Source organism: Sardina pilchardus, chromosome 11 (genome assembly GCF_963854185.1).
Source record: "Sardina pilchardus chromosome 11, fSarPil1.1, whole genome shotgun sequence".
Taxonomy (NCBI): domain Eukaryota; kingdom Metazoa; phylum Chordata; class Actinopteri; order Clupeiformes; family Clupeidae; genus Sardina; species Sardina pilchardus.
The window spans coordinates 28491133-28505508 of record NC_085004.1 but is presented as its reverse complement, the minus strand read 5'-3'; the positions used below and the strand labels follow the sequence as shown (position 1 = coordinate 28505508).

Genomic DNA, 14376 nt, shown 5'->3' with positions numbered 1-14376 from the left:
CAGATTAGCGCGCCGCCGCCGCCATGCATTCTATTTCCACAATATTCTATCGTCGCCAGAATCACTGCTCAGCGCCTCGGAACGCCCACACACGACTTCACTGGGCGGCAAAGGCTCAAGGTTCAGACCTGCAGAGCCAATACAGACACAAAGGCGAGCTGGAGCTTCAGTAAAACAGTGATTACTAGGAGAGCGTGGGACTAGACAAATGAACATTAGAGGCTGTTTCCAATGCAAAACAGTCATTTGAGCTCATTTAGAGTGCATTGACAAGTATCGCCCTCAAAGTACGTGCTATCCAATGCCAACTCTGCATTTGGTGCTTCCAATGACAATGGTAATGCATTTACACTTACTGTAATTATGTGTGGGAGTGTTCTGATGATGAAGATTGTAGAGATGGACATGTTTAAACTGTTCTTTTGAATAATGATACATGACATTTAACAACCGCAGAGTATATTAAAGGTTAAACAGGGATGTCAGTACTGTGCCCATAATTTACGTGTTGGAGTCAAACATTTGATAGTCTGAGACATACTATCTGTCTATCTGATTTGTTATACCTGAGATTCTTGCTGACAATGGAGAAAACACAGCATGCATATCTCGTAACTCAGTTTTAGTGAGCAATCCTGTAAGAAATCTCATGTCTCCATGTTTTGCATACATTTTATAGCCTACTGTACATGCAGAAAGACGTTAAACTGGGCGTGGTGGAGCAATAGATGGCCTAGCTGCCTGGTAAGCACTTGACTCCTATTAAGAGGCTCTGTCATCTTGGATAAAAGCATCTTCGAAATGGCATTCACTATTACCATCATTTTAGCATTTGAATAATATAAACAACTCAAACTGACTATACTTTGAAAAAAGTTGAAATGGTGTAAAATAGTCAGGCATACATGTAGGTCAATATATCTTCTATAGGAGAGTCTTGTTTGTGCCATTGGTAGACAATAGCAATGGTGATGTCTTCCTGGTTGCCAAGATACAAGAAATGTCTTTCATTAATGAGCAGCTGACCTCTACTTGCAGGGATTATTAAATTGTATGTTTCTAAAGGTTATACTGTACTGAAACAATATCATAACAATCTCAACTTCATCTTTCTTTTCCATTGGCAAAGCTCATATTGGTTAGAAGTATACATTGTAGCCCTGGCCAGTTGCAAAGAATCTCTTGGCAAGCCTCTCCAACAGTCTTAATTAAAAGGACACTTCACCAATTAGCATTAAGCTTTGTATCTTTAGAAAACCAGTCATGTTTTTGGATGGTCGTGCATCATTCCCTCAGTTTGCCTTGAGATGGGAGAAATACGGATTTCAATTAAACCCATGAATAGGACTTCCTGCTTTCAATGATGTAAAATGATGATTTTTACATCATTGAAAGCAGAAAGTCCAACATTGAAATCCGTATTTCTACCATCTCAAGGCAAACTGAGGGAATGATGCACGACCATTCAAAAACATGACTGGTTTTTTTAAGATACAAAGCTTAATGTTAATCGGTGAAGTGTCCCTTTAAGTGTTCTTTCTTGTATAGCTAGGACAAGGTCATTGTAAACTGCCACTACCATCATTTGCATTGTCCAAGTAGTGAACAGTGAACACTGCCCCTACCACGCTGCATTTAAATGCATTTGTTCATAAAATTTGTCACATAATTCGCATGATCCAAACAATTTGATAGCTACAGTATCTTGACTGTCCAAATAAAGAGAAGGCGTATAAGTGGATTATGAAATCTGGACATGAAGCTGAGAGAGGAGGGACTGAATCCCACAATGGCTGGATTTTGAGGTAATGAGAGAGCCTGCAGCATGAGATATGCATAAGATTACCATATTTATTCTATATAATATTTAATATAAAATATATTACAAATCCACCAAAATTACAATAATTGCATTCCAGACCATATTAAACAAACAATGATCCAACTCATGGCTGTGTGGGTTTGTTTACTTTAACTTTCATAAATATCCACGTGGGAGACTACCTGGGTCTTAAGAGGATTTGCAGAATAATCTTCTTTTGTCCCTCTGTCAATAGAAATGCAAGTTTTCTCTAAGGTAAATTCACTTATCCATATTTGCGAATAACTTCAGCGAGCATAAAAGGAAGGGTATATATGTATAAAGAGTGATTGTGGTAGGCTTACTTAATCTAAAGCCCTGAGTGAAAGAAACAGAGCGTGAGAGAGAGTGTGTGTATAATACTGAGGACGTGATAAGTGTTTCTGAAGTGGCTTCACTAAAACGAGAGAAGTGTGTGGACGAAGTAACTGGATGCTTTGAAATCTGTAGCAGATGGATTATGATGCACTTAACTAAATGTTCATACTTAGTCTTAATTATGATGAAATCATAAAAGGGCTATTCCATGTCAATTCAACCATTTCTCTTTTTTTTCCAACCTCATTTTTTCAATCCCAGGATTGTGAACTGACAGCCATTTTTACATTTACAATGTTTGCCAACATTATAGAGCACGTTTATGAGTGTCATTGAGTTCCGAAACTAATACTCAAATATACAACTAATGGGGATCTGTACAGTCTCAAGACCCTCGTAGACAAAATCTGGCCTGAATGTTTCCAGAATGTGACAAAATTGCTGAAAAAGTATATCCTGAAAGGACAAACAGGACCCTAACAGGCAGATATGAGGTCTTACATCATGATGGTATTTGTTATCAGGAATGACTGGGGGGATATACACTATCATGGATTTAATACAGTTAGTTACGGAAACAATAAAATAAATGGCTGAGTTTTAATTGCACTGCTGTTTGATTGGAAAGGTTCACTGAGATAAAATAGTCCTTCATAGAAATGGAATAATTAGGTATTATGAAGACATATAGTGCCAGTGGCAGTGGTCAAAAGTCATGTTCAACTAAAGGACTATTTTATGTCAGAGCAAGTTTCCTCAAACAGCAGTATAAAAAATCTGACCTCTCTATTAGAGTATTGGAACATTGCGCAGCATTCCTAAGAGCTGTATAAACTCTTTATTCATTATGTAAGGGATAATGGACGATGCTCACTCAAGGTGGCAATGCTGCCACAACGTGAAGTCGAGTGGCCGCTATGCTTGGTGCATTAACTTCTGATACCCAAATGCCGTGGAATCCATTATCCTCTTTATACCAATGTTGCCAACTTGCCAACTTGCCACACTTGTGTTGTGTTCATTTGCTGATGCAATTCCCACCTTTTGGACGCTAAAATGGTCTAGTTTGTAGAACTATTTCTTTCCGCCACACATTGACTCATTTACAGAAAAAAAAGAAACTGCCGGTACCTGCCATTACTAGTTTTAAATGGTTGCTATGGCCAAAGCCCAGTCGTTAGTTCCATCTCTATCATTGTCAAGACAGCATTTCCTAAATCGAATGGTAACAAAATAATTCAAAAAGACATTTGAGAAGTTTTTTTTCTGTATAATTTGCTGGTTGGTATTGCAAAAGAAGTCCCTGAAGGACATTGCAAGTCCTGTCCTCCCTGAAGGACTTATTTTCCAATACTGACCAGCAGACAGTACATTATCCCTTACATACTTGACCTCAGGAAAATTGGGATGTGACATTTACACATGTAGACACTGTACACATACAGGTCCTCCCACCTCTAGCCTAGTCTAAAGAAGCATACATTTCATTCAAACCTACAGGCTATACACAATACATTTCAATGTGAGTCTGAAATATCTACAACAGCTTAAGTAAGCTGCAAGCTCACTCTGCTTTGAAAAGAAAAGTCCACTTTGTCGAAGAAAAAGCCATTGTTCACAATAAAACTGAATATACCGTTGTTTTTCCAAGGTTATATCTACTTCATTGCTGTTATGAGAGTTGTTTTGATACTCTAAAAAGGCTCAGGCTTATGCTACATAGCCATGGAGTCTTAGAGACTGTTATTTTATTCTATTATTTAAGCATATTTTTTGGCCTTTTTGCTTTCATTATTATAGGACATTGAAGAGGTAGACAGGAAACAAGTGGTAGAGAGATGGGGTGGGATGTGACTGCAGGCTGGATTTGAACCTGAGTCCACGTGGGCACTCGGACCCGTATACAGTATGGTATGAGCACTGTGGCCTGCTGCGCCACAGCACCCCCAGAGACTGTTATTACTAAAACTATACCAAACAATTTACAATATAACATAAATAGAACATAACTACGATATCAAATAACAATAACAATTGAGGGCAGTTGTAGACGAATAGCATATGAGGATGTACTGTATAATGGAACTCAAGTAACTCAAGGTAACACTCAAGCTATAATGCATCACTCACATGCATCTATTGAATTAATTTAGGGAAATAACAAAATACAAATCTATCTCTATGTTGTCCTGGGCATAATAAAATGTCTATTATATCATTTTCACAATGAAAAACTGCTTTGAACTATAGGGACATGGAAAATACAGAGTAAGTTTAGATTGCTTATGTGCTAACTGCTAACTAGCTGCAACCATAAACAAATAAAAAATGTTAAACATTCCTAACTTGCTTAATGCTGTTAGTATTGATGGTTCATGTCATTGGACCAGTTCAACCCATGCATCAATTAACACGTGGGTTGAATATCTAAGTGGGAGAGAGTGAGCATTCAAACCGAGCACAGTATTTTCAGAAACACCTACAGAAATGAGCCGTGCAGCAGTGCACTAAAACCGTCTGCGGGCTGTCAGTGCCTGACAAACGCAAATGATCCTGAACACAAATATTTTCCATAGTAACACCACACGGCTAATCAGTTTTCTCAAGTCGCAGAGACACATGCTTCTCCGCTGATAAAGCCGGCAGCCGAGAAACACTCAAAATATCACATCCCTTTTGTGTCAGGGCTTATGTCACTCCACCTGAAAAGACTCGGGCGGCAGCAGCTTAGCATGGGAGGGATTATCGACCCATAGAGGTGTGCTGCTACGGCGCTTACATCACTGTTGCTCCTGCACTGGCACTTCAATGGCAGGCAGAGGAGGCGATCCAACACAAATCCAGCCCTTTGTGCCCCATTTTGTACCACCAATTGACACCAGCACAGGGATCCTCCATCAAAGGTGCATTTAAGGGGGGGGGGGGGGGGGGGGGGGGGGGGTGCAAAAGATGAAAAATGAGAGCCTGACGGGTGGCTTGAAACAAGCTTGGGAAACGGGAACGGCTTGTTTTCAAAAAGCAAGTTACTGGCTGACTCGGTATTCATTAAAACGGCTATCAGCATTCTTGTAGCCTGGGTCAAAGTTGCAAAGTGCAGAGTGACTGTTTACATGCATAAAAAACATCCAAGATTCAAAAAGAAAATCTCCACAAAATATCAAAGCATAGAATACCAGATTTATACTGTAATCTGTTGTTGCTTTTGACAAAAGGATGCACATTATGTGCACATAAAAGTTCACATTTCTTTGTGTAAAAGAAACTTTGGGAAATCAAAGCATTTTCTGACAGAAAACTACTCTGCGACTAAACAATCCTACATTCCTTTTCGGTGAGCCTTCCACTGACACAAAAACAAACTAATAGAAAATGCAGGTCAATGTACTCAGAGTAATACTGCAATTAACTAAATGACCCTAGGAATTCTGCTGCGGTCACACAATGAGTGCCAGCGAAAAACATCCATCACTAATCTTCCTCTGGCCTCAAATCAATCAGTCCTGCAACTTGCTCTTTTTTCCCAACTGTGCATCAGCAAAGCAATAGGAAGGACAACGTCAAATTCACTCAGCTCAAGTAAAGATTTGTGTTTAGTTAGAAAGTTATAGTTAAAACTTGAATACACTTTTTGAAACTTGAATTTTTCATCTTTTTCACCACACTAACAACACTTCTTAAAACTTGAACTTGACATCTTCACTCAGACATTGACTGCACCATTACCTGTTACAGTCGACGTGGAGCAGGAGGTGGGTGGCACTAATGGAGAGGGCAATCTTGTGCCACTGCCCATCTGCCAGTCGGTAGGGGAAAGTCTCGGTGCGTGGCTTCCCTTTGAAACGGTAGTGGTAGCGAATCTCCTCCCGCACTCCACTGCTCTCCAGCTCAAAGTAGCTGTGGGAGAAGAAAGAAAGAGTCAGACATGGGAGTGAGTGATTTCAAAGAGAATCCAGCGTTTCCTGTGGTAAAAGATTACAGAGGCTTTTAATGTCCACACATTTGTGCATGTATGTGTGCGTGTGTAGGTGTGTGCGTATGTGTGTGTCTGTGTGTGTGTGCGTGTGTGTAGCGTGTGCTTGTGTGTGTGTGCGTGTGTGTGTGTGTGTGTGTTTTTGTTGGTGATGATCCTGATCTGTGCAATTGAAATTAAGAGGCAAAGAGAAAATCTATTCCAGTGAGCCGTGCACAAAGGAGCATGGCATTTTATTTTGCCCACCACTCAATCATGCTGTATTGGTGCACCTCCAAAGCCTCCCTCATCCATATTTATGATCGCGCAGGAGAACATGACAGCAGAAAAAGAAAAGCCTTACAAAATAACATTTATCTGTGTCATATTCCTCTTTATACAAAGAAGTCACAAACCAAAGGAACTGACCCGAAAAAAAAAAAGAAAAACTGAAACTGTTTCTCACATAATTACCCCAATGTCAATGAGAGAAGCTGCCTGGCCGGTAGAGGCGACAGTAAAAGCAGGCCATGCAGGCATATCAAAGGGCCGCGCACCATGAAGAGCCTTTCGTTTGCTCTGGTAGCTGCAGAAAGCCACGCTGAGGACAGGGTCATCAGAGCAGCAGCGTCAGGGGAGGCAGCTCGACTGAACTACAACCACACACTACAGAGGCATGTCTCAAGCAGGCATCTACCATCCATCCTATGCGCTCAGCGGCAAACTCCCCGCGCTTCTTTACTCTCTCTCTCTCTTTCTCTCTCTCAATCTCTCTCTTTCTTTCTTTCTCTCTCTCTTTTTTCACTCCTGCTGGGATGGCCGAGAATAGCAGCACAGCTGTGCCGAGGCTTCCGAATATCAATCTTTTTTTAATCACTCTGGGAGGACAAGGGTGCCACCGCATGAGGAGCCTCAGCCTGCGGAGAGACACATAGCAGTGGACGGCTCGCTGAAAAATGGCATTGTAATTTGCCATGACTGCCTTGGTTCAAATGGATGGAGAGGCATCAGGTGAGGACTTCTGGGAACATCACCAAAATGTCTTATAAGGACAATTCCTTTTAAACAAAAGGTTTTTGGAACCACAAATTTCATCAACGGTCATTTCATGGCTTGAGTGATTTATGCATCACGGAAAAAGCAAAATGTCACCTATCTTCATCTCATTTTTATTTGACAAAAAAGACTCAATGTGCCTTTTTCATTAACAATGTTATAGCATTCTTACTGTACGCAGTCTGATTCTGCTTATGCTCGTAAACAACCCCCCAGAGTGAAGTTGAGTTGACTGAAGCTCAATTTAAACGTTTCACCTAACAAAATGACCCCTGCTTCTCTTCAACAGTTTCCATGGTAACAAAGGCACCCTCCAGTGCTAAGATTACATTCATGTTAAACAATTAACACTAAAAATTAGCAGGGATAGTAGGCAAAGCGTCTGACATCATCAGCCATTAAATTAGACTCTTACAAATAGGGCTCTTGGGGTGCTATACAGAACCGTGCAGGCTTTAAAGAAGAGGTTCCTTAGAACCATTTAGGGCAGCCATATATGAAGCATGCAATAGAACCATTTTGGGTTCTATATAGCACCATTTTTGTACAGGTACTTTGAAGCTAATAACTCTAATTCAAGCTCTGAATGGAAACAAGGATAGGCTATACTCCCAAAATTCTAGAGTCTAAGTTTGGATACACAAATCACAAACAGACATGGCTTTTGTGTTGATAGTGAAATAATTTTCTCCAATAAACAGGATGTTTTCATAAGAATCTGCACAGGGGATGATAAATTATTCTCAATTTACAGTTGGTATTCCATGAAACTCAGGTTCACATGGTCATGTATCCCAATTACTACTTCAATTACAATTTAGTGTAACAAATTCCAGACACGTTCCAGAAACAGTTTCATTATACGCTCTCAGTACCCACAACCTGAAACATCTAAAATTCACAGACTTTGCTCTGGTGCGAGACAGCAAAACTAGTTTCACTGGGGAATGAACGTGTCACATGCCTGGAGGGAAAGAATGACACTGACGGCAAACGGAGAACGTGTAGAGCAGAGAGGGCGACAGACATCAGAAAAAAAGAAAAAACGCCCCGTGTCTGTCTTTGTAGTCTCCCGGCCCCTGTGAAGTCCTCACACCTCTGCACGGGTTGCGGCGAGTGGCGGCTGTGCGTTTGAGGCGGATCATCAGAAGGCACCTCTGCTCGCTCCTGGGAGACCAGAGCCGAGCCGAGCGGAGCTACGGAGCTACAAAATGTAGCGGGAGCAGGAAGCACCCTTTGTTCTCCCGAGTCACCAGAGGCCGCCGATAAAAGAGGCCGAGGTCCCCGCGCAGCCGCGACTCGACACGAGGCTCACACTGTGAAACCTACAGAATAACAATAATAGCAATGTGCCAGAGGGTAGAATGTGTGCGATTCAATACAATGTGGACATCTTGCTGTAGTCATAACAGTGGCGTGCTCCACAAGGCACACTGTAATGGTAGTCTCCTGTGGTAGCAGCAAAGAATGGAGCTGCCCATCACAAATTCCATACCTGGACAATAAGTCAATAACATGCACTGCATCTCAGGTAGCTGTATGGACAGATCAATGCCTAATTTGGGTCAATGCGCAGTTTGCTTTTCTCATGGAAGGTAACCTACATCTTGGCTTTGATGTGTTGACGGTAACGAGATCATGTGTCTGTACAGTCTGAATCCCAAATACATTGCCATGCATTATTTACCATATCACCATGTGAGTGTCAGTCAGACACTAACTAATTTAGGGTTTGACCCAGGTGTTAGGGCCGCAGGAGTCTGTCAAGATTAATTCATTATCTCATTAGTTGATGAGTTTGGTAGTCTCATATCTGCTTAAAATAGATTAAAAGTTGACAGGCAAAATTTTATTTAAGCATAAGGATGACATGGACTAAGTGGCCAACCTCACTGATGATGACTCCCTGTCCACTTCCAAGCAGCATGTCAATACAATGGTAGGCTACTTTGGTTCAAGAGAAGCTCACTGGAACTTCAACAAGACCAATAGTCGGCAGGCCAAGACCCTAAAAAAAACTTTTGATGGCATTTTTTGTTAAAAGTTGGCAACCATGCTAGAAGTTATTAGTAGAGTCTGAGGTTCCAGAATCCAGTGGTTGCCAAAATCATATTTGTAATTTAAGGTCAAATTTCAAGGTCAAAAGGTCGAAAACAATAGATTTTCACGGTTTGTCTTTTGGGGGGGCTCTATTTTCATGACATCCTTTTTAAAAGTTGGCAACCATGCTAGAAGTTATTAGTAGGGTTTGAGGTTCCAGAATCCAGTGGTTGCCAAAATCATATTTGTAATTTAAGGTCAAATTTGAAGGTCAAAAGGTCCAAAACAATAGTTTTCATGGTTCGTCTTTTTGGGGGGCTCTATTTTCATGACATCCTTTTTAAAAAGTTGGCAGCCATGCTAGAAGTTATTAATAGGGCCTGAGGTTCCAGAATCCAGTGGTTGCCAAAATCATTTTCATAATTTAAGGTCAAATTTGAAGGTCAAAAGGTCGAAAACAATAGATTTCATGATTAGTCTTTTTTGGGGGGCTCTATTTTCTTGACATCCTTTTAAAAAAGTTGGCAACCATGCTAGAAGTTATTAGTAGGGTCTGAGGTTCCAGAGTCCAGTGGTTGCCAAAATCATATTTATAATTCAAGGTCAAATTTGAAGGTCAAAAGGTCAAAAACAATAGATTTTATGGTTAGTCTTTTTGGGGGCTTTATTTTCATGGCATTCTTTTTAAAAAGTTGGCAACCATGCTAGAAGTTATCAATAGGGTCTGAAGTTATCAGTTGGGTCTGGCCACATACACCGAAAGCATCGGTTGCGTCAATACGACTCCCGTCAAATTTCTGACAAGCCAGTCTTTTGGTCGGGCTGTTTTAGAACGTTGTGATTGACAAATCGCAAGTCGTGAAGCATGTCACATTATAAGATTCCCTCAGTGTTTGATGTCGTGCCCGATCATTTGAAATCGGATACGACGCTGTAAACTTGTCGGTCACGACAAATGGCCAAAATCGGGCTGATATCGTGTAATCTGACCAGGCCATAACATCTACCTTGTCAGATTGCATCCATACCTTTGCCTGGTGCTTTGCACATGCAAGATGCAATGACAATGCATCACTTGTTGGAGGTAACATTTCCATTGCCTTTTTGCCTTTCTGAAACAAGTCATGTCTAGCCGTGTCAATACCCAAAGATGTTCATGGTGCTTTGTACAGATGGCACAAAAACTCCTCAACGTCACCTTGAGGCCCATCCCAACCAACACCATGTAACAGCTCTGGGTGTTGCAAATACTCATGTCCAGCAAATGAGGAGACAGTATCGCAACCTGTTAGGGCATGGAAGCCGAGTACATTATCCACAACTACTCGAGGTAGTTCTCATTGATAAGGTGGACTGGGTAGCACTCATATTCCTTGGAAGTCCCACTCATCATCCACACCTTGCAGATTTGGTCCCTAGTGAAGTGAAGAGGCAGAAGGAGGAGATATGTATCATGGCACTTCACAATGATGTTCTCGTACCCAGCATTAATTACTTCCAGCATATGTAGGATGATGCGTGTGTCAGCCTCCTCATGGTTTGCCTGTAGACCATGAATAATTCCACGTGGAAAGTGTGCAATACAGTCTCTACTCTCGGTTTTTATTTCCTAATGATGTCATTATTTCTTGTCATCCGCAAAACTGAAGATTGTTTTATGTAACTAATATCACCTAACCGTGTGTTCACATCAGAAGCAACCAGAGTGACGAAAGTCATTATTTCTCTGCAAATAGGGTGGCCATAGCAAATTCGGTGGCAAGGCAAGTTTTATTGATATAGTGCATTTCATACAGGGGAGCTCAATGTGCCTCACATAAAACAAAATGATAAAGCGAAACGAATTGGGTGACCAGATCGAAAAAGTTAAAAGTCTGAATATGCTAATGAACTATGATGTAGCTCGGCGAAAACCAATTGGAATGTACATATTTTCGAAAACCCCAGGCAGACAGGCCAGAGCCGCTCTATGATAAGCTAAATCAAACATCCCAATATAAAGTCATGAGTGGATAAAACAAATTCATGTTGAAGCGGACTCATGTTGACTCTTCTTCAGTGAGCCCGGCGACCTGGTCGCTTCTGATGTGAGTGTTAAAATCTAAATTCTTTTCACATTAACCTATCATTGTGGCAAGTACCATCTGGAACCTGAGACCCCACTGTTCTAGCATGGTTGGCAACATTTAAAAAGAATGCCATTAAAAAAAACAGGTCCCCAAAAAGACGAACCATAACATTTATTTATTGTTTTTGAGCTTTTGACCTTCAAATGTGACCTTAAATTCTAAATATGATTTTGGCAACCACTGGATCCTAGAACCTCAGACCCTACTGTTAACTTCTAGCATGGTTGCCAACATTTAAAAAAAAAGAATGGCATGAAAAAAAGAGGTCCCCAAAAAGACAAACCATAACATGTATGTATTGTTTTTGAGGTTCTGACCTTCAAATTTGACCTTAAATTATGAATATGATTTTGGCAACCACTGGATTCTGGAACCTCAGACCCTACTGTTAACTTCTAGCATGGTTGCCAACATTTAAAAAAGAATGTCATGAAAAAAAGAGGTCCCCAAAAAGACAATCCATAACATTTATTATTGTTTTTGAGCTTTTGACCTTCAAATTTGACCTTAAATTCTAAATATGACTTTGGCAACCACTGGATTCTGGAACCTCAGACCCTACTGATAACTTCTAGCATGGTTGCCAACTTTTTAAAAAGAATGCTATGAAAATAGAGCCCCCCAAATAGACAAACCATAAAATGCATTGTTTTTGACCTTTTGACCTTCAAATTTGACCTTAAATTATGAATATGATTTTGGCAACCGCTGGATTCTGGAAACTCAGAGCCCTCTAATAACTTCTAGCATGGTTGCCAACTTTTAACAAAAAATGCCATCAAAAGTGTTTTCTAAGCACATTTCCTGGTGTTGGCCTGCCGACTACAAGGAACAGTTTTGCTATAAGGACCAACTGCTTGATATTCCTCATTCACTATCCACATCATTGAGATTGGAAGGGCAAGTAGAGAAACAGGTTGAACGTTTCAAGCAGGCTACCTTGTCCTTGGTGCTTTGATTGACCGCCATCTCAACTTCATCCTGCATGTGTTGACACAATTTCCAAAAAGGCTCAACAGTGCATGTATCTCCTCAGAAAGCTTAAAGGATTTGAAGAGAGATAGGACATTCTATCTAGAGTATACAAGTCATGGAGAGAGACTGTCATCGTTTTCAACATCACATCTTGGTGCAGCTTCCTACCAAACAAATGCAAGAGAAAGCTGGCTAGGATAGCCAGGCAAGCGGCTAAGATCATCTGATCTTTATATACAAGCAGTGGAAAGAAAATCCAACTTCATCATCTAGGATGCATCCCAACCCCTACACCAAAGCTTTGAGCTATTACCATCAGGAAGAAGGTTCAGAGAGCCTCTGGCTAAAAAGTCATTACACTACAAATCCTTCATTCCCAATGATATATACACATACAAAACTCATGCTACTGACACATCATACACACTCTGCCTTCAACCAAAACAAACGTTCTAACATGGCAACATATTAGACAACAAAGCTTTCTGAATCTTGAATCTTGAATCTTTAGCACAATATTCTACACACACCAACCCAGATGCACGCTTATACATACACCAACCTGTAGCGACTTTCTTGATTTCATTCATTAATCTGCGAGATCACTATTCACAAAACATTTAGTTGTTTACCCCTTTTCCTCCTAATATCTTTGTGAACAGTGCGGCACCTGGTGATTCAGCTCCATTACCCAATCCATGCTGTTAATCTATTCATTTCACAGGCAAACACAAACATACAGTACATACATCGACCGCTTGCACTTCCTCATTCCTGGTCCCACAAAACATTTTCCCAAGGAGCACAAGTCCCATACAATTGGGGAGTTTATTCCCTGATTGGGACAGGGGGAACTGACTTATTTGGGTTAGTTATGCTCTTTACAAAAATAATTGCTTACTGCAATCTTATGATAATTTAATAATGTTGCATATCAATAATACTGACATGTATGCTGTTTTAAGTTTCAGTGTATGTTTATGACATGTATGGCTCATAACTGTATAAAACATGCTTGAATTCAAAGCTACTAAAACATCCCATTAAATTTGCAAAAATATGTTTAACTTTAAATACAAGGCTTACAACTGCCATGATCATTCTAATACCATCATCCTAAACTATTAACCAGACAGAGGTTAACATAGACTTCCATGTTGTTCAAGCAATATAATGGGGAAAAGCTCTCTACAAACCAGACAGTTCACAGTGAAAACATGCTCATTAATCAGAATAGATGATAACCAATACACTAGAGATATTCTCCATTTGGGAAGGAATGTGGAGAAACTGTAATCTAGGGCGAAAACACACACAAAAAAAGACTGTACACAAAGTAGGTTATAAAACATTCCAAACAGTGGTTTCAGAACCTCAGAAGAACCTAGTTTGTTTCTTTTAATCCATGCCACATAGACATGAAGATTTATGTGGAGCTACTTAAGAAATAATTCATACTTGTCATACACACACACTATCATAATCTGACATATACATCACTATTTTTACACACAAATACTAATATACTTTGTTTACAATTAGTTCTGTCATTTCTTGCAAAAGAACTTCAAAAGTGAAAGCAGACGGTTGATCAGCAGCGTTTTTAAGAGTGTTTGATTCAAATTCAGTGTGTGTCCCACGATGAAACGGTAACAAATAAATGTAAAGAGACATCATGAGGAGTTTATCTCTTTCATTTTGGCAAGTAGCCATATAAGTGGAATAATGAATAGAACACTGGGCATTATCGGGAAAATAAGTCCCTTTACGTCGAAGCAAGATCTCCCTGCTGGAGTGTCTGGTTCAGGGACTTATTTTCCTGATCATGAATGGCCCTTACATAGCCTACAGTATATGTGAGATTATAATAGTGTATATATGAGATTATGATACTGTGCATGATATAATGATAGTGAGATTTTGATGTGTGTGTGTGACCCAGTATGAATTCTTTCCTAAGTGGCCCCACATAAATATATGTTATTATTCTTTCACCCAGTTGGACAAAAAGTCTCAAATTTGACTGTACACACTGGAGACAAATAACA

At 40.2% G+C, this 14376-nt stretch overlaps 1 protein-coding gene across 1 annotated transcript in view; it reads right to left on the bottom strand.

Annotated features, from left to right (window-relative positions):
• LOC134095309 (protein kinase C-binding protein NELL1-like) overlaps nucleotides 1–14376 on the bottom strand; it is a 143243-nt gene that overhangs the window by 109153 nt on the left and 19714 nt on the right. Inside the window, exon 4 of the mRNA XM_062548758.1 lies at nucleotides 5903–6073. Coding sequence (XP_062404742.1) covers nucleotides 5903–6073 — 171 coding nt within the window. The remainder of the gene's footprint in view (nucleotides 1–5902; nucleotides 6074–14376) is intronic.